The following is a 21,238-nucleotide window of genomic DNA, read 5'->3' on the forward strand; positions in this document are numbered from 1 at the left end:
CTCGCTGTCGCGTAATATTGAACAACTGGTTTAACTCGGAGGCAACAAAGAGGGCCGCAGGGGTGAAAGAAAAGAAATAGATGCTGCACGGGATAGTCATGGAACTGCTAGATTCTTTTCCGTCGTGTGGAAGACGCTTCACGGAGTATTGCAGTAACGCATTTAGTGTACCCCCCAAGTGCGCCGGTTCTTTGAGGTGCGCGCACTTCATCTATTATCTACTCACTGCAACAACGATGTTTTATCATGAAATCGTTCTAATAGACTGTCTGATCTAAGCTGTACTTCCATTCAGAGACCTCTATATTGTGTAAATATGAAATCGATTTTGCGCTTGTTAGACAGTAATGTGATGACTTAGATATAGATAAAAAAAAAAAATAATAACAATAATAGCATTATCATGTAGAGAAAATATGTAACGTGTGTAAAAATCCATGTTATTTGGTCTCATTTTAAAACTAGAAAAAAAAAACAGACTTATGAACGACCAACTACTACGTAGACATAAAGCGAAAGACGGCACGGCGATGCTATTCCGTTCCAGTTTATTGCACCGATAAAAGTGCTTTGTCGATATCCCACAGGGCCCCACAAAAGTCAATACCATCGTGTTTTTATGTCACGTAAAAACACGTGACATCTTGACGAGCTACAACGATGGCGAAGGTCTACGACGAAAAGTGCTGTCTCATTCAGCGGTGTAGTGCATAAACATAATTAACTTAATAATGCCTTAATAATAACAATTAATAATAAACATAATAATGCCTTATTTGACTGTCTAAAGCCGTTCCTTTCGGCAGCTACTGATACAAATCCACAAGGCCAAAAGGAACCAAAGCAAAATATCCGTCAAGATCCGTCAAGTCATTAAGTAGGGTTTCAAAACAACAGAAGCAGGACTAGCTTGGTCACGGACGCAGTAAGTATTGGCCTAGGTAAACCTGTAGTGGTAAAGGTTTGTATCTAGAAGCAGATACTTACAGTAGTGTACAGAACCCGGCCGCAAGTTACGCCTGCCTCATTCACTTACACACTATTATTCCAATGGTCCTAGTACCTCCTACCGCTTTAAGTAATATGACAGCATGTATTATTATTACTACTATTATTGTTGATGGTTATCAATTTTATTATTATATGAAATCATGATTTTCCGCTATCCCACACCCTTATCTACTGATTTTCCTATTAATTGACATAAGAACAACTAACTAATCAACCAACGTAGCGGGTTGCTTTAGCGCTAATTATATAAACTTACCAAATTCGTTTTGGCATCCCTTAGACGGTGCAGTGACGTTACTATGCTTGCGTCCAATGCAAACGAGTCCCATGGAACACATATTCCTCAACCGTCCTCGCCGATTGTGACCCACGTTCGGTAGCGACCGAACTCGATGCTTCCGTTTGCATTTACGCTTCGTGTTGTGGTCGATCGCCGCCTGCGGCGACCGCCTTTGGCTTTTTGTAATTGGAACAAATTGTGCGTTTTTTACGTTTGGGCTGCTGCTCGTCCTTTCAGCAGCAACAACAGTCTCTGGTCTTCTATTCGTCACTTTCGGATCATTGAACGCTTCTTCCAGAACTCTTGATATGAAGAAAGTCGTTAGCGGATCCACAGTGGTAAATGCTACAGGCGTTGAAGTGTCGCTCCTTTCTGTAGTGACGATTGCTGCATTTCTGCTTAACGGCGCTATCCCTCTCGCCGTTAGGGTTGCGTTTGTTGTACTTGTTTTTCGGATTCGAGACGTACCGGTTTTTTTGGACTGCCTTCGTATCAACGTGAGTGCTGCTTCCGTTGTAGTTATTGTCGCCGCGACAAGACGCGTGCGATGCCAATTTCGGCGGCTGGAGAACGCCACAAGCGATGACGCTTTTGGGTGCTCTGATTGCTTAGTTACATCGACGTCAGTGTCAGATGTCAGACGTTGACGTCTCTTGGCGGAGACGTTGACTTTCGAGTCAGCACTGATTTCTGCGGCGATTTCGGTCTCGGCTCCAGCTCTGCCGACACCCACCCTTGTTCCACTCGCCACTCCGGGTAATAATTCAGCTTCAAGACGCTGTAAGTACCACATATCGTCGCCCTCGGTGGCGGCCATAGGGTTCTGACGCTGAGGACCGTCACTAGGAACTCGTAGTTTTTGTTTTTGATTATGCCCGTAGTCACCGGCAGCCGCGATGATCCGACGGTTGTGGCTTCGTGGTTCGGATACAACTTCCGACGGGTTTCTGAGCAGACGCCGGTATAAAGTTGACCCCGTTTCCGACTCTTCGCCGCCCTGTTTCAACAAGGCGCCGTAAATGGCCTGCAACCAATTAGGCAGAACATAACGAAATTAGCAACGCGAAAGAAGAGTAAAGCATTATTATTATTACTGTTTAATAATTATATAAATGGATTCTCAATAAGGATGTATAGTTCTTATTTCGTCTTTACTACGATTCATCTTAAGATTTCACCGGTACAATTCCCAATCAACAAGCAAAGGTCAGGAAAATGACCTTCATCATCAGGTTTTCAAATCGTTCTGCAAATCCACATTGCTATTTCACAGACGGCAAGCAGTTGTTGTATTGAGTGTCACCGTAGTTGAACTTAGTGCACAAAAAGCCCGCTCGTTGGCCAGCTTAAGTTGCGGTCTATAATGCTAAACTACGATGACGATACGCAGCGCGTTCGCAGGACAACGACGTCTGCAGCCAGCGATGCAACGGGTTCATTGATGACACAATGAATCTTCGGTTTCAGATCCCATCTTAGCTACTGTGATAGTGGCGGTATTATTCAGTAAGCAATGTATGACCATAAATCATTCTTGCATATTAGCTCTTTCAGCGCAGTCGGAGCACTTCGATGCGCGAGCCATTATAGCGCTGTCATACTCTAGACGTCTGTTGCGTAACCGCGAAGAAATGTGAGGCGATTTCGCCAACCGCCTGTATTCCGCCAAAGATCAGCGCTGGCTAGGAATGACAGGTGGTTACGGCACGTTACGTGAACAAGCAAGATTTTTTCACGTTCGAGCCCTACGCCCTATGCCTCTTCTGTATCATAGAGACGAAGACAGAAACTCGCTCGTTATATTGTTTCTATCTTCAAATACGCTGTGTTTGTTTTTTTTTTTTCGTAAGGTGACTTGACGGAAACGTTATTTCGAAGAGACGTCAATCCAGCTATACCGGCACACTATAACCCATGTCGATTTGCGCGTTCAGTCAACCACATAGCCAAAAAGATGTCGAAGTAATAGATAATCCAGTCAACATTAATAATCCAGGGCGATCGATTGCAGAACAGTTGGATCCAATTCTTGAGTATATTGGGCTGTCACCTGTCGAAGAAAAAGACCTGTGAAGGTGATAGACGACGCACGAACGAACCGAGAGCAGACACCGAGCACCATGTCCTAACAGGCTGATGAGCAATCGCCTGTATGGCTTATCTTGGCAAAAGCAAGGATGTCAGCGGCTTCACTGTAGGAAGGCATTGGAAAAATCAAGGAGGCGTACTGTCTGCGGGAAGTGTTGCACCAGCACGGGGTTGTCGTATAAGTGGGGCAACGAAATCTAAATGGACGGGCGGACGAACTAGGTGGCTGTAGTACGGTGGGTGAGATGGTTTGGGTGGCCGTGCGTATAGCACGTTTGTCAGGACAGCGAAGACTGGCCCCCGGCCATCAGTGCAGAAGAAGAAACCAAAGGAAATAGAGGCCAGACAAGGAATAGGTGTTAAAACCGACAGGCCAGCGTGTTTATGGCAATGTCCACGAGCCTGTATTTGGTAGTATGCGTACGATATAGTTTAGGGGGATCGGTGCAATACGAAATACTGGAGTGATCATGTGGTGAAGGTGGGACCGCATGAACAGCTCCAACGGACCGTCAGTAGCAAACAGTCCACTATAATCCATGAATCCGCCATGTTTACCTTCGCCCGTATAGCTGGTCCCTTGGCGAAACCTACTACCATACAACGAATACCAGAGCAGAAAAACGACATAGATACGGACCGAATTAAGGTCACGTTAAGGCCTCAAATCAGAACCAGTTCATGCGATGTGTAGAGGGTTTAAGGCAAAAACTGATTAAGTGTGTAAATCCGCTTAACAGGCAATATAGTAAACAACGCATCCCAATATGGACCACAACGAAGAAGCGCGGCTCTTACCCTATTTCTGTAAAGGCAGTTTAGAGGGAGAGAAAGCAAAGACTGATTCTTTAGGTTGCAAAGCAAAATTGATTAATCTAGATGGGGCCAAGAATTGCCTTGTGTTTATTTGTTTCGACCCTATATATATATATGATTATTCTTACACACATATATGTTAGCTGCGTAGCCGACCGAAGTTCTGCTTAACTTCGGGCTCTGAGGGCGGATGCTCGTGACGGAAATTGTGCATTGCTTGACACACCAAATATTACCTTTAGCTATATCAAATCAATAACTGAAGCAACGTGCTGTACCGTGCAAACTTGTAACTGAAATTGATGCTTAGTGGTTTGCGAAGTAGCATCTTCAGAAGTAGTACCTCTACATTAACATCGAGTAGAAACTTAAGTGAATGGCTTTAAAAGATACGTCTAAACACAGAATTAAAGCAGGAACCCGTTTGGTGAAGACCATTATTTGCATTCGAAGGATTTGAAAGGATCTCATACACGACAAAAGCCTATAAAGGGAATAATAGAACCGTGCGAATAAAACCATGCGCCAGGAAAGATTTAATAGAAGGAACAAGGCTTCTTTCACACGTGCTAAAGGTTGCAATAGCCATTTTGAAAGAATTTCACTGGAAGGTTTTTTTGCACCCACCACATTTTACAGATCTCGTGTAGTGTATTACCACTTCCCCCAAAATGCAGTATATCTGACAAAGAAGAGGGTCTAAAAAAGCCAGTTGGGCAAAATATTCACACCACAAGCCAGAAGAAGAAGAGGCGAGACGAAACGAACCATGTAAGAGATCAATGACGATTTTAGATAGTGACGGTTAACAGCGTAGTAGGGTCGAATTTTTTTTTTTCGGACGAAAAGACAGCCATTCTTTGCTGATTAGCCCAATCATGCATATATATACTATATACTTGGTCAACCAGGTATAACCGTGTATGTATTCCGAGAGAGCGCGTGAAGCTCTACGAAATGCATTTACTAGACTGGGGGGTGTGCATATGCCCACGCATGGATACATTTGTACACGAGTTAAACAGAAATAACCAATCTTGCAAGGTAGTAACTTGTGTAGACTGCAAGCGTATATAGGACACCTTGCTGATCAACGCCCACTGAATATGTCACAATGCTATTGTTTTAGAAGGCCATGCAGCCGAGGTGGCGACCTGAATGAGAAAGCTAACGGATAATTTTGCAAACGACGTCAGCTGTAGTGGATGAATGGACAGTCAAAAGTCGTTCCTCATTCTATTTTGTGGCAATACAGGATGCCGTTGAATATTACTAGCAGTAAGCCTATAATTGAGTAACCAGATTTAGCTAAGCTGGCCATCTAATTTGTGTCTTCTTTGCCTCCGACAACCCTCGGCGAACAAAGAAGACGGAGCGGGGCAAACTACGAAAAGAGCCTTCGCGAATGGCTCTACTGTTATCAGGGATAGTAGTTATCGCAATACAATCGTTGATAATCTTCATTTGGTCCAGAGTGGAGGAGAGACGAAAAACAACAACGACACAAAAATGATCTTACAAAAATCGTTGCGTAAAACAGATGCTTTTCCGTGAAGGTATTCGGTTCCTTAGCGTTGCACCGAAAGCTTAACGGACATTCTTGGAAGTTTATCAGTCTGCAATTAGTCTCGTCGTTATGGAGAAGAAGGCACGCCAGTAATAAAATAGGAAAGAGGGTCAATTAAGAATGTTTTGCATATCTGGCCTTACACATCGTTGCATATAATTTCAACAACAGCTCAACTCCGCGAACGAGACCCTTGGATATACAGGGACGAATGTCTGTCTATCTTTTTCTTGATCTCGTTTGAGTATATTGTAAATAGCGGAAGATTTCCATTACGGCGACCGTTCGAGGACGCACATCTGTCTAGCTTAATAACGGCGCGTATATATCGTGCGCTTAAGATGATGGGCAGAACAAAACTCGACCAGAGATTTGTTATTTTGTCAGTAGAAAAAAGATGACGTACTCTATTTAAACAACTAGAAAACAATCGCCCAAGTAATAACCGTTATTTACTTATACATACATGTATATCGGTTTACGTAACGGTTCGGCGGTTCAGCCCATATCGGAAATGGATGAAAGGTACCGGCGTGCATTGGTCCACTTCCTAATGAATGAACTGCTTTCGTTTCCTTGCCCGTTCTTACTGATTTCTGGGTGCGCTAAATAAGTAGTAGTCAGAAGCGTTTTGTCGCCGCTGTATCGTTGTTTGCTAGGCTGAGAGTTATTCTGAGTACGTACATGTCGTACGTTCTAGAAGCATGGTACATTCTGTTCCGGCCTGATCATCCATTTGCCGGAATCAAATGTGCCTACGCAAGCCGTGACCGATCACAGGTGTGGACCGCACAATTTACTGCTAATGGCAAAACCATAACAGGAAAACGAGTCAGTTATGTGAGAATACTGCAAGTCCGAAAAACCGGAAACCCGAATAAATGTCGGAACATACTACCTGCGGAAGCAACCTATACATTACGATCCTACTGAATTAAAAAATGGGCGGTTTGAGCATTGCCACGAGCCCAACAAAGAATCAAGTGTACACTATCTAGCACTGTATGATAATCACCACCTTACTAGCAGACGGATAGACAAGTTCGCCATTGCATCTGAATGCGGCGTGCTAAGGTCTATGATTATTCAAGGCTGGAGAGTCAAGTCATACTATAACAACAGATCCACCAGATTGGCTTGTGTAAATCGAAAATTAAGCCAGCGCCTACCTTCTTCGCAAAATTATTGTGAGCATTCCGTTCTGAAAGCATTCCCTACGGAGCTGTCCGCGGCCAAGTGAGCCAAGCGTTCAGTATACTTAAATTCAGTCGCTGCTCGACATCTTGAGAGCGTGATACACTGAAACAAGTGTTTAGATATCGTATTCATCTTGAAAATTGTGCACACTCTTTGTATATCGCTACGTCGATTGGAACGCGGAAATCCGAAAACTTCAAGGTAAAACAAAGCGCAGGTTCAGCAACGCTGCAACTTGAAATATTCAACTTGAAGGTCATTAGAAAATTCGCCCAGTTCCAACAGGACAGGAAATCAAATACAAAAAGAGTTATAGGAAGACGCTGACGTTGTTAATTAAGCTAGGCGTCCGCGTGCCGGCATGTCGTTGACTGACTGATGTGGCCTTCTCACTCGTTTGAGGATTTATCAATGTCCAGTACATAGACGCCGCGCTGCCTGGCCATTAATGGAGTGACATATTGCTTTCGATGACGAAGACGGCCTTAGCTAATCTTTGGACCCTCTATGGTGTCCAGCTCTATTTGATAGCAGTAGCCACTATGACACCTACTAGGCCATACCGAATAATGGTAGTTAAGCAAAACGCGTCGGGGTTCACTCACGTACAAACAAACAGCGGCATATAAAAAATTAAAAACTAGTGTGTGTATATTCGATAGATTGTAGCGGCCATTTCGCTGCGGTTGTCCTTCATGATGAAATGACTATACGGATGTAAGCTGGATCGAGATTTGAACATTAGTACGAATGTAAGAACTAAATGCTATTATGCGATCATGGTTTACTAGGTTAGGGGATCAATAGACGTTTAAGTTTAGCAAGTAACATACGCGAAACTGGTCGCATCTAGAGCAATGCACTCTACGGGTGAGAATAGTAAGGGTACTTACAGAACTACAACACGTTACCGCCAAAATCACCAGCGTTAATAACCTGTAAAAAAACAACAGAGAAATGTTGTCAATTAATTGACGGCTATAGTATAATAGTTAAATATTGACTGTAACAAAAAAAAAATCAATATACGAATAGAAAGCTATAGGACAGGTGATCAAGACGCCGTTGTGTGTACAGACATTCAAACTTTCTAGAATTAACCCTTCCGATAAAAACAGCAATAGATCGACACTGAGCCCCTTCAATGTAACTATATTCTTGCAATTTTTTTCTTCGAATGATAAAATTCTCTTTATCAACATAAAAATAATACATCTTAAATAAGTTGCCAACTATATACAGCGTAAATGATATATCTAACAGCAGTTCTACATTACACATAGTATCATGACTCGAAAGCGTAAGAAAGGCGTCGCTCCTGGCACATAATAACTGTTAGATAGAAAAAAAACCAGGGTTATTACTATCACAATCAGAGATCGTATAAGCACCATTGGCCAAGAAAGAACTTCGTATAATAATAATAGCTACTGATTCAAGCTCATCGAGTAATCGAAAATTGACGCCGAGTTAATCCGTTATCAGATAGCGTACAAATGATTTCACTGTTTGATAATAAAAGGCTAATTACGACTATGGTTGTTACTTTCGTTGCCAAATATGCCCTACCATTGCTGTTGCCAGATTGGTCACGGTTGTTGTCTGGCATGAACTTTGGTCGAGGGTAGCGTCTCACACATTCGTCTGTTTCCATTCTTTTACAAAACTAACTACCATGGTAAAACTAGTATAGCTTCGGGACAAAAATTAGACCCACTCAGTAGCTTTTCGGTAGCGACAGCGGTAGAGGACGCTCCCTGTCGTTACGACAGAGAGTTTGTTTTTGTATAATCCAACACTGATTAAATGTTACACACATTTAGCTTAAATTAACGCAATTATTTATACGTGCCATTGATTGTAAGCACATTATTCATCTCTTCCCAATCCGCACGGCGACAGGACGACAGGTATAGTATACGAATATTGCGTCGACTTTTCAATCCGTTGGCCTTTACGGCCAGCCTTTCCCAGCGTTCAAAAGGCTGTGCTTCGCTAAACGAAGAGGCAATAATCCTATAGCCCGTTACTGACGTAATCACTGCTGCGTATATCGTTGATTGCACGCCATCGACGTTGATTGTCCACTAAGGAGAGATATCTCAGCGAACAATTGAAAGTGCCAAGGTAAAAACACCGTTCAGTCGAAACAAGCAATGGTGAAAGCAGCGGCAGTTTAGCTACTAATGGAACTTTGTTTTGTCTTCCGATGCCACGGCCACAGTTCATTCAAATGTTTGGCTACGTCGCATCTACCCCCACGGACGCAGACATCCGTTCTTGCGGACTCAAACACAGATACTTTTTGCCGCCGAAAGATAGCCGCATTCAATTGTTTAACTGACAGTAGACGACTTGTACAATGATAAATTTCAGGAAGACACTCATCAGTCATGCGAAAACGTGTATGTATCCTACCGAAGTATGAGTAATGAATGTTAAACACACAACTAATAACTGGGGTAGGCTCTACGGAAAAATGCTGTTTCGGCGCGAATAGCATGAACGCGATAGCAACAAGGCCTGCGATATGCGGTCAGAAACACTCTCCCCGCGAGTACCTTCAGTAAATCATTAATTATTATCTATAAATTGTTATCTGGAGAATGCGCGTCGCTAGAACCTTATCGTCATGCATGCTTATTAGCAATGTCAGGGAGGCCTTAGCCTTAGAGAGGCAGGTAGGCAGGCCGAGACGACCTGCCGATATCGTAAATTGGAGACCGTGGAGAAAGCTTGCTAACGAAGCCGACACGTTCCAACGAGAACAGTGCGTAAACGCCTGTAAGCGGACTCCTATAAGGCACTACGTTAGCCAGCCATGATCTGACTAGCTTCATCAGAGCCTTCAGCCCCATCTGGTTTACCCATCATTATCAAATCAGCAAAACCATAATCATCATCGTGAACGAATAACGACTTTGTTCAGGCTAGCAGCATTCCACTGTTGCTGTCAGTAATATACGTTGAATGACTATCTTCCCCTTAGCTTGTCAAGGGATTCGGGTAACAGTAGCGGATTAGTAGCCATGCAGGGCTCGGGGCAATGTCTTCGTGATGATTGAGAAGCATAAACTGATTGATCGCTAACACCGACAGCATTTTTGACTTGATCTTGCATATGTCTAATTGCAACATGGTATCACAACAGGCCGCATCACCGTTACTTTACCTAGTTAGGTTTTGATCCTGAGCTGGTGGTAGCTGAATTGAACCGCCATTACGGGCAGTATCCGCGTCAACGCTGAGAAAATAACCAACTTAAAATCAGGAACATCCTTGCTCCTTAGGTATCGCTCAATTACTCACACGAACGTACGTCGTCTTGCTTAACTCTACTTCATCATCTACACAGATCACATGACGCTGTTCGCATGACATTATCATGGCACAGAGGCCCATTAAACCCCGTGTTGTCGTGTTTTCTAATCAGAGATGACTGATTTTCATGTACTTGATACATGAACCTAAAACACTAAAGCCATTACGGGTCACTGTTGAGCACTCGTCAGCGACAGGGCACACTAGAAACGGATCGGCACCCGTAACAAAAACTTCACCGGATCGCACCATATCGAAACCATTTCGTTTCAAGCTGCTATGCTTCGTGACCCATCGCCTGGTTGGGGACGCCAGCGAGCAAAGTGCAGGGTGGAAAAATATAATTTAAATGCAGTTACGGTTAATGGGGTCCTCATCAATTTTCGCTGGCCAGGGCGCCAACGCTACCGATCAGTAGTTGGACAGCATTGAGCGTATCACACTCAGTCTAATATCACGAACAATAAAAAAGAATGAGTATAGACTAATATATACTCTAAATATAGAGTACAGACTAGTCGAAATAGTAGAAAGGGTTTTGTCTTAGGACCAGCTTACTGCTCCTTGAACAGAATTGTCACTGATTTCGTTCGGCACTGATCACTGAGAGTTTTCAGACAGAAATGGTAACTGCTAATGATATAATGAAAAGAAAAAGGGTTCGAGAAAGGGCCCAAACGAGCATAACGCTTTGCGTTTTTCCGTAGTCTGCCTGATTAGACCACGCTACCAACTATTTAATACATAGTTAAATATATACCAATTTAAGGGGGCAACCTAATATCTAGTGTGATAAAGGTAGCCCTTCCGGATCTACTGTTTGCCATGTCTGACGTCTGCCTCCTGCGTGACACTGCAGTAAAAGAAAAAGTGTGACTGATGTGTACAACAATAACACCTGATAAAATCGAAGGTAGAGAAGAGCTATTATTACATAAATATTATTATTTGTTTTATAATAATTATTATTATTATGACTACTATAACTCCGATGATATTACTGCACAGAATCTCCTAGGGGATATCTTTGTAGCAGGCGATTTACCCACAATCATCGTTGGCCTGACTACGCACTAGAAATACGTGAACGTTTTCTGCACGTCTCACGCACAGTATGACATGCAGTAACAGGTTGGCAACACAGGTGTAGGATTGTACTTTGGCATGTTTAGGGTACACCATTCGGCAGGGTAACTCGTGGCCGGCATATCATGTCGGAGACACCCACTCAACAGCAGCAGAAGAGCAATTGTTGCGGCTATTGGTAAATCAAGGTGAGAGAAAAAGTGAAGATGCCAGGCATTTTGCGACCCAGACAGGAATCAACGATCAATTGCCACACGCTGCATATTGAAACGGCAAAGGGTCTGCTGTCAAGAAGCTAACTGAGCTCTTTCTTGCCGCTGTCGCGCGTCTGCTACTATTCTATTGATTAATGCTAGTATCACAACTTATACTATTATATAGTATTCTAGTAAAGCAATACGACAATACCTACAAACGTGCCTCGGCGATCGTTGGACTTGCAACCCTTACAGCTCTCTAAATAAAGACGCTTCTATTGTGACGGAGGTAACGAGTGTATCCTTAGTATTTGTGTGACGATTGAAAATGATCGATCGATTGACAATAATTCGTTTATGTTCCTATTGAGATTTGCGTTGTTATTGATACTAATGAAACAATCAGTCTTCAAATGCTGTGCAGGACTCGTAAGTCAGGATACCCCTGGTATGAGTAACTGCGTACAGCATAGCTAGTCATATGTCTCGATGAAATAACTAACTCACGAAACGAACTACGATCTACGAATGAATAGTAGCGGCTTTCGAAACAGTTAGCCCGCCTTGTTTAGTCGGCAATGAAAGGTGGCGACAATATTCACAAGGCTATAGAAACAGCAGTCTAGCAACGACAATATACACTAATCCGTTAGTTTACGAGATACTGCATAAATGCTAGCATTTTAAATCCACTGCTTACATCTAGGCCAGTCTCCACCTTCACTGGATAAAGACCTCGCCAACTAGATTCAGGACATATTTACGCTGTTGTTGACTGTCGACAGCGTATCTATCTTCCTCAATCTCTCACAATCAAAACAAAAACTATAATAACAATAACAAAACGCTTTTAAAATTAACTTGCACACATAGTAATTTCCTAAACCATGGCACGCAACATAAGCGTATTATCGTTATATGTTGTGCCAGTTTACATGGGTATGTGTGCATGTGTAACTGTCTATGGTAACGATGGTGGTTGGATTGACTGAAAAAAATCGATTGACCTCCCCCGATCCCCTTGCACAAAACGCAAACCGCTTTATAGTTAGTATCATCTAGGAATCAATCACGTCAGTAGGAAAGGAAAGGTTCCAATGCTCCTCTGAGACCGTGCCACAAGCCTCCTGTCTTTCGCCGCAACATGGGCGCGCAACACCCTGTTAGTCTAGTGCAGCTGCGTCTAGCGGTCGTGCTACCCTGCAGGTCTAGCGTCTTGTGGTCCTGCTAGCCTCAATGCTTACTCTTCGCTAACAGTGCTTATTAGGCCCAACATCACCTACAGACATACACTTAGCGACGGCACACGAGGACTTCGAGTCGGATGAGACAGAAAGGAAGGAGTAAGCAGAAGCGAAACAACCGAGGACAAATCTCAAAGCGTAATGGACATCAGGTCCTCGTCTTGTTATCCAGAACGCCAACTGCGTCGAACGGCATCAAAACAGATATCGGTGTGCTTCTTACCTGGGCAACATATAGTCCCTCGTCGCAACGTTTACAGTCGTTCAAGTTATATCACCAGTTGGGTAACGCCACCATAGAAAGAAAGCTCCTATCGGCTTGTCCTGTTATCCCTCAACCTTGTCGGAAAAGGGTCTATCTGTCCTACCTGTGGCTTTGTTCAGCCGTTTCACTAAGATGTCACACGGTCGCACACAAGCATACATGTACACACTGTAAATAGCAGGGTTCTTAACTCTCAGTGTTAGTCTCCTGGGTTTCGGCGCTACAGAGCCTTGGGTTTCCGTACCAGCCGAGCTCCACGGTTCTCACACACTGATACTACTACTACTGCCGCTGGTACTACTATTATGAATACTATGTTTTGATCTTCGTGCTTCGCTAGCACCGTTTCTATCGAACTCAAAACATCGACACTGATTCCCAAAGTTGGCTTCAAGCAGCGTTCGAACCGTCGTCATGGGCATCCGTTTTAGTCCTGGCGCTGCGACACATGGATTTCAATAAAGCAACTATGTAACTACTGCTATTATACCAGCCCCGACCTCTACCGATCCTACTATAGGAACGTCGTTTTCTTTTGTCAATTTCAATAACGGTGCGACGGCAGCTTGCATCTCGCCGGATGGCCAACCGTAAAATGTATTATGGCCAATTAACTTTCCGCTGATTCCCACGCGCGCGCTCCACCAAACTTGTCGGATGTTCGGTGTCGCTGCTCCGGCATTAGTCCACGATCACACCACCGCCACAACTGGCGTAAGCACCGACTCCGCCATCAACAACGACGGCAACAGGCGGCAATCAAGATCCGTTGGCGCTGGAGAGAGGGACGGCCGTAGCGTTATCCAGTACCCGCTAGCATAGCCTTGTTCGTGTGGTCAGCGAGAAAAGGCGACGACGTATAGGTAGTGCGAGGCTGGGGAGATTGCTTGGGGATCACAACGATGAATAGCATAACCAGCAGCAGCCGCAGGCGTCAGGCATTTAACGTTGTGCACCTAGCCACTGGTGCGTGTTTAAGGCGCAAAACGGGCCAGACGACGACGTTTACGCTATTGCCGACTAGCTTGTTTTCTGACAATTCGTATATGTAATGCAAGTAATGATACGATAGTGTATACGAAGTGGGTGGAGGTTCAATAAACTACTTGTCAGCAACAAAAAATCGCCAACGAATGCGCTCGACGCTCGGCAGGCAGCTTAGTCGCTGGCCGACCGTCAAAAGCGCGAAAGGGACGGTAAAACGTAGAGAGTACAGAAAGGCAGGAACCGTCATGGGGAGCAGCAGGAATGAGCCAGCATCTAAGGCCGTAGCATCGCTCATATTGTTACCGTTAATAGACAAAAAAATGAGTTACGTCAACGCACCTCTGAGCAATTGTTCGACTGTACAAGATGCGCAAATTACGTACGTTATTTTAGAAAATCAGACTAACAACAACAACAACCTCTGTGCCCTGCGCCTACTCGGCGGAGGCGCGGAGCGGCCATTGATTGACGCGAGTTGAAGCAGTTCGATAGGAGGGTGTAAATTCTTGGTTCGCTTATAAACCTCACCTCTAAGTAATCCATATCATCCAGCCCTCATGCAACTTATGAATGTGTACATTTGAAACGAGAAAGCCAAAAAACAAAGAAAATCTGACTTTCCACAAAGTCCCCCTTGAAAAACTAGGCTGCACAGCTACGACTGAGTCTGCAATCTCATGGTTATTCGTGTTTTTATAATTTTTCTTAGTTTGTTTGGTTTATTCAGTCCGTGTTGTTGCTATTGCTATTGACCTGGTTGTCGCTTTTCGGCTGGCTTCGGGTAAAGCTGTTAAATCTGCTGCTACTTCCGAAAGTAACTATGCGAATGTTATTGTTGAGAGCTATGTAAATAGACAGCCAAAGTCGAGTATCGAAAGCTAATCTTAATTGTTTTTAAGTACAGTGTTGACAAACAGGTGTTTGCCTCAAGATTAGAAATAGCGATCATTTGAAACGGAAGCATAATTTTGATATGAAATATGATAAAAACTAGCGTCAAGACAACCCCTCACTATTGAAACATCGTCATCATTTTTCGTACGGAACCCCACCGACAGTCACATTCGGCCAGCTATGAATAGATACGGATAGTAGCCTCGAGGCCACACCCATCTGATTAGTTACTATCTTATCAGTTATTAGGCATAGGTCGATAGACGGTTTATCAATGGGGACTCGGCCTTGCAACTTATGTCTGCAAACATTAGATAAGGAATATAGAAAAAAGTTAAAATTTGTCGAAGCAGGTATTAGTGCGTGGTGGATGAACAATCGTTTTGAAAAGCCGCTATAGACTGCTACAACAGGGTGGCGTGGAATCGATAAAGCACGCTACACCTACCACACGAAATTTCCTCCCTCTGCCTTGATGCCACTTAGCTAGCTAATCTAATCCACTTCAGCTAGGACAGCCTTTAGCTGACCAAAGTCAACAATCAGCTGGATGGTGGACGTACATGTTGAATTACAAATGTCATGCACCAGAGTTCTCGTCAAATCTCCAGGTACGATTGTAGAGGTAAGAAGGATTATGAGGCTGCAACACAACTTTGTTAATCATCCAAATTTGGCACGTACTTTAAACTATTTGGAAATAATTTTAGATTTCATTTTAAATAATCGAAAATTACTGCTAGAGGAAGGAACTTCAGACGAAGATGGCCTGACGCCAGGTTATGGTCGAGAGTGGCCAATTAACGGTAGCTTTAAATGCAATGTAAACCGCGCACCCTTTTTCCCTCAGTGGCTTGCCAATCCTTTCAGTTACCTTTATCTGTACTGAACGAAGTCACGTTCCAGATACTAATTTACGCCCTTCCTAGAGCAGTTTTAGGCACACTCAGCGTAGTCTACGAACCCTGTTCTCAATAGAAACGTACATACATAAGTACGGGTGCGGTCGTATATAACTTGACGCAACCTTCAAGTTTTGCGTACCATCCACAACCGTCAGTAACAACCTTTTGTTTGTTAGAATCGAACCAAGTTTAAACGTCCGAGAATTTGAGTAACCCCTTTTTTTTATTTTTCGTTCGATTCGTTATAAAATGGCAATCGATTGGCCGCCTTGCGACGTTTATTCAACGTGGATAAGGACTGTATGCTTCTAAACGGACTCAATGTAGATCGAACAGCCATAGCTAAACAGCCAGATCAAAATGGGCATCACCGCTATAGCTGGTTATTCTGCCCAGACACAATCTATCTCACAACATATTGGTCATCCCCGACCACGTCCAGTAGGTCCTGACCATGCACGTTGACCCGTTTTTCTTGAAGCATGAATCAGTTTGATCGTTTCTTGGACAGAAACAGACAAGGCTATGTAACTCTATGACTCTATTCGTTTGGCCCCACGCATAACGATCATATATTGCCAACTCTTCGGCGAAATCAAATCCCTAATCTTTAATCGATTCTTGAATTGGGTAAATCACATTGGGTGTAGTTCACCGCCCAGGTCGTGAGTATGCTTACTGTGGACTCTCTACGAAAATCCTCACCGTGTCTTATATTATTTCATGTTGTGCCTTGAAAACTATCCACCGAAATGTGTAATCCTTGAATATGGACTAAATGGAATGAAAAAGGTCACATTATTGGTCAAACTAAAAGTAACCGAAAAAGATTTAAAAAAAAAATGGGCAATGTGCAGCCAGTCAAAAAACTTTCCTATTGATTTCTCCGAATGTATATATATACACACATATATTGACTTCGGTTTGCCTGTGCGAAGGCAGCAGACTCTTTTTCCTCCGCTTCCCAAGAGGACTCGCCTGCTGTTACGACTGATTTTCTTTTCTATTCGTTTTCCCTCTTTAGATTAAACTCAGCCTCAGGGCTGATCAGAACTGTTCCCCCTCAACGCAGCCGCTGAATGAAGGCGACGACGGGGATAGAGAAAGTGGTTGATAGAGGAAAGTCAAGAAGTCATAATAATATTTTGCCCTCACTAGAAATGGTATTGAGCACTAACGGGCACACGGTGTTTATCAGGCTCACAGTAATCGCTGGCAAGCGACCCACAAAACGCAAGGCAGAGTTAAACCAGAGCGAGTACAACGTTCGCGGCGGAAATGGCAACCCCAGCGGCAGCAAGCGCAGTTCGAGCTCTAAATTGAATTCATTCTGACTGGGGCCTATAAATCCACACTGATTAAGATTGCCGAATTTGGCCTAAGCAGTACTGGTACCTGTGTTTGCAGCAGTACGTTTATAAGTTGTATGGGTCGTATAAGTGCGAATAGAGGGAAGGAGGAAGCAGTTTTAGAAGCGGTAATGGTTCGGACTGGCGAATTACCTCCGTTCAGTTTTGACAGAACCAGCTACTGTTGCTACCATCCAGTCAACAGCAGCAGCTCCGTAACGACCGTGCGTACCTGTCCTTCTGACATCGTTACCTACTCATGGGAAGGAAAAATTGAAGGAGACTATTACTGCTCTATGCTCTGTCCGTACGCGGACAAAACTTTTCAATGTAGACGAATACTCTGTAAGCGTTGTAGTTGACGGCGGTGTTAGAAATTCGTGATAAATTTTTCAATTTTCGGCTTTTTTCGCTCTCTCCGCGTGGCAAACACATCGCTCGGGCGCAGCTGCTCAAGCGTAGGCAGATCGTCCGTATGCTTCGGGCGGAATGAAACAGCTCGCTAGTACCGCGCTGTCGTATCTATACGAGAGTCAGTCACCATTATAGATCACGAACAACATCACCTAGCTGACAGCAAAAGCAAGCAGAGTTAATACTCTTGCCACAGCTAGGGCGTCCCTCTATGTAAATGAGCCTGCAGGGTGACCGCAAATTGAACAAAAGCGTTACTTTCCCTTTCAGCCGAGTTACTTCGCTGGCATTTATTTAGACTGCCGCCGTGCCCCCATGGCCACAGCTACCGCCTTCATCTTTGCTTTCTTCCGATTACTTGTAGCAAGATGCCTAACTCGCTACTTGTTTCATATAGCATGCGTGTCGTTGGCAGGACACGCAGGCAGTGGTCTGGTACAGTGCATCCATTAGCTATTCAAGAACGTCTTCTCTGTTGTCCTACTTCTTTTAATGACACCACTTCATTCACCTTTAAATAAATGACGTATGCGTATGTTACCTTCGAGTAATGGCGGCTATTCAAAAGGCGCACGATGGCAGGACATTTCGCTTTTTCTCTATAAAAGATCTGCGCTTCGTCCATCCGAAAAGTATTGATTGGTAACATCTTTGTGATTTCAGACTGCAATGCCTGCGTTCTTCAAAATAGTACGACTTCGGGGATCTTTAGCGGTTTGAGAATTAGTTAGTTCCATTAGCGTTACGGCACTAGCATTACTTATACTTATTGATATATAATTGATACTTATTGTGAACTCTTAAGTAACAACAGTCTTGACGTAAGAGTTCCGACAACTGAAAAGCCAAATCGTTCAATGGATATTGAATAAAGCTTCATTTCGTTTGGGATACACTTAGCTTTTCTAGATATGCCTATTAAATTGGTAAGTGTTTGTTTTTGTTAAGTGTTCCTTTTTCCTCTTTTTGTTGTTCGAAATACCGATCTCTAAAACCCATCGGGCCTGCCGGATACATTTACATATACAAGGTCGAAGTTCTACGATTCGCACAAAGCGATAAAGACAGGGCTCTCCCTGTATAGCAACGAGGAAGCTCTGCAACGCTGCAAAACATCGGATCACGAGCTAACTTAGAAGGCTAAATTAGAAATGTGAAGCAATATATAAAAACCAACATAACTTGTGCACTAACTTAGTAAATTTATACAGTCTTACTGGGGTGAGGTAGGAACACTAAATGGCACTTCGCTTTTACAGCAGCTCTCTCCCATAAGCGTGCAGGTGTGAACCAGGGAAGTGGGGCTTTAGTACGCCATCGTCGTCACGTTCAGTCCCCACTTTCGGCAAGGTGGAAGAACCCAAGTTGCGGATAGCTTGTATGTGGCTGTATCCGGTACGATGCTCAAAGTCAATGTAAGATTCATTTGTCGGCGGGCTAGAATAGGTTCGCTGTAACAAGCGAAGTAAAGTGAGCAACTCTAGGTACCATTGAAGTTCGGGTGCAACTAGCAAGCGCCAATACTGATAGAAGCAAGCCATAGTTGACCCAACAATAGCCCGAGTTAGAAAAGGAGTTTTACGAGCAATGTAGATAGACACTCCAGGAACGGGAAGCACGCCTATATGGCTACTACGGCACTCAAGACGACGACCGTTTCTTTTTTAATTGCAGGATACCTAATGGAGTATTTGTTGATTCATTGCATAGATGATCTTGCATTCATGTTGAAGCGGACGGCCCCTGGAAGCTGCGACCAACGGATGAATGGCCCACACAGAAAAGGCTAGTTCAGATCTATTGTAATGTTTTCTTTGCATATTGTGCATGGTTCCTGATATGTTCCTTATACGTTCTTACAATTGTCGCCCCTGAGTTGGTATATGTTTGCCTCGGATATCCGTAGGGATACCTTGCATCAATTAAGTTACAGGTAAGTACTGGTATCTATGATGGCCACGTTTAGTTTGGTATATCGAGCTGTCGTAATTTGCGTATATGTGAGAATCTATTCCTGAAAAGGTGACTTCACTATCTAGTCATACGTAGAATTGAATTTTGTCCATATAGAATATTTATAGATGTCCGCTTTTTTCCCAATGTTTCTAAAGACTAAGTAATTTCGGGAGTAAGTAAGGACTTTCGGGTACATAATCATCAGCACGAATCAAATCAGGCGCTCTTCCTGAATTGATTTTTTACAATCCTTTACGTGCACGTTCGGTCATTCGGTAATTTAAACAGTTGCTGCCATTGTATTATCATATATACGCATTGGTTGAGTTAGTAAGTGGCCTGATTTGGCCTAATTTTTAAGGATTTAAGATATTAGGAAGAACAGTAAGTATTGCAGGCTTAAACAGCATGACTAGACTGTAGAAGACGATGATGGTCAGTGAAGTTAATGTAGCCGTGCTTGTATGTTGTCAGAATATTTCCTCTCGTTAGAAAAAATACTGTGTACTAATTAAAGTAAGGCTCTATTGATCACGCAGTCGGCATCCGGCTGTAGACACGCTGCCGTCACGCTGGTCAAAGTGAGTAGTGGCAGAGGCAGAAAATGCGGTCGCCATAATTAGGGAGCGAAAGACGTTCGTCCCTTTTTGTTATACTGAATGAAAACTCCTGCGAGTCAAAGTTTTACGGCGCATTGTACTGAACCGGTATTTTGTTCATTCAAAGACAGTAATACATTATACATTTATGGTAGCCAGAGGGCGTGTTGGAAAGGACGAATGTTCGTCTTACCTTATCTCAAATATTTATACGCTTAAAGCAAGCACCAGAGGGCAATTCTCAACCTTGACAATGACCATTTTATTATTATTATTTATTATTGTAATGCTCACTTTATCTTTATGAAGTAATTTCTGCTGAATAGTTTACGATTTTCAAAGAAGTGCTGACTCGTTTATGTTTATCGCAGTTCTCTCTATACTTAATAATTATCACAGTTTTTTTTTGTCAATACCTCAATCTAACCTACCACTAAGGGATCGTTAAACTAGACGTCACGTATTCTAGGTAGCACAAAAACCTAGAAACCTGTTTTATCTTAAGATAATCCGATTATCTTGAGTGTGAGGGACCGATTCTTAAAAGATTTCCGGCTGTCGAGCTGCGATTGTGCGGCATATTATGCCCCAACAAAACAATGTAAGTGACTACCAAAAATAGCGAAAGTTTTAAAACTTAAAAGAGGTCAGTGGCGGTCTCGCCGGTTCTGCCAACAATAAAATTATTAAGCAGGGTTCAGTTTACCGCTGACTAGCATCATCAATCAATAGTATTGTACTAGTAAAAGTGTCACACGCAGACCACGAACGCAAGAGGCAAACAAATTGTCGATCGTCTGCTCGATTGGCCAATTTCAACTTCTTTCAACTTAGACAAGTCAGTTTCTGGCAATCTCATCGCAACACGTCAATGCGTTGCCATCTCCGATTTGTAGCGCTGCTACCATGTGAAACTCGTGGTATTTTGGTAAAAACGCGACAGAACTCTTTGTAGCGCCCAAACGACTCTGACGAACGCTAGCCTCGCTCGCGTCCGGCAGATAACATTAGCACAGTGTTAGTGGCAATAAATGATTAGTTTAGACTATTCGTTGGCCTTCG

At 43.4% G+C, this 21,238-nt stretch overlaps 1 protein-coding gene across 5 annotated transcripts in view; it reads right to left on the bottom strand.

Moving 5' to 3' along the window:
* Nucleotides 1–21,238, bottom strand: part of LOC111250861 (uncharacterized) — a 101,865-nt gene that overhangs the window by 20,206 nt on the left and 60,421 nt on the right. For 4 of the 5 annotated variants that reach the window (XM_022806765.2, XM_086990043.1, XM_022806763.2 and 1 more), the window contains 2 exons: nt 7,853–7,895; nt 1,268–2,315 (listed from right to left, as the gene is read on the bottom strand). In XM_022806765.2, the coding sequence (XP_022662500.1) occupies nt 1,268–2,315; nt 7,853–7,895 (1,091 nt within the window). Of the gene's footprint in view, nt 1–1,267; nt 2,316–7,852; nt 7,896–13,030; nt 13,793–21,238 lie in introns of those variants that run through there. The other variant, XM_022806766.2, reaches the window with a different exon arrangement.

This window comes from Varroa destructor, unplaced genomic scaffold (genome assembly GCF_002443255.2).
Source record: "Varroa destructor unplaced genomic scaffold, Vdes_3.0 BEIS01000005.1, whole genome shotgun sequence".
In the NCBI taxonomy this organism is placed as follows: Eukaryota; Metazoa; Arthropoda; class Arachnida; order Mesostigmata; family Varroidae; genus Varroa; species Varroa destructor.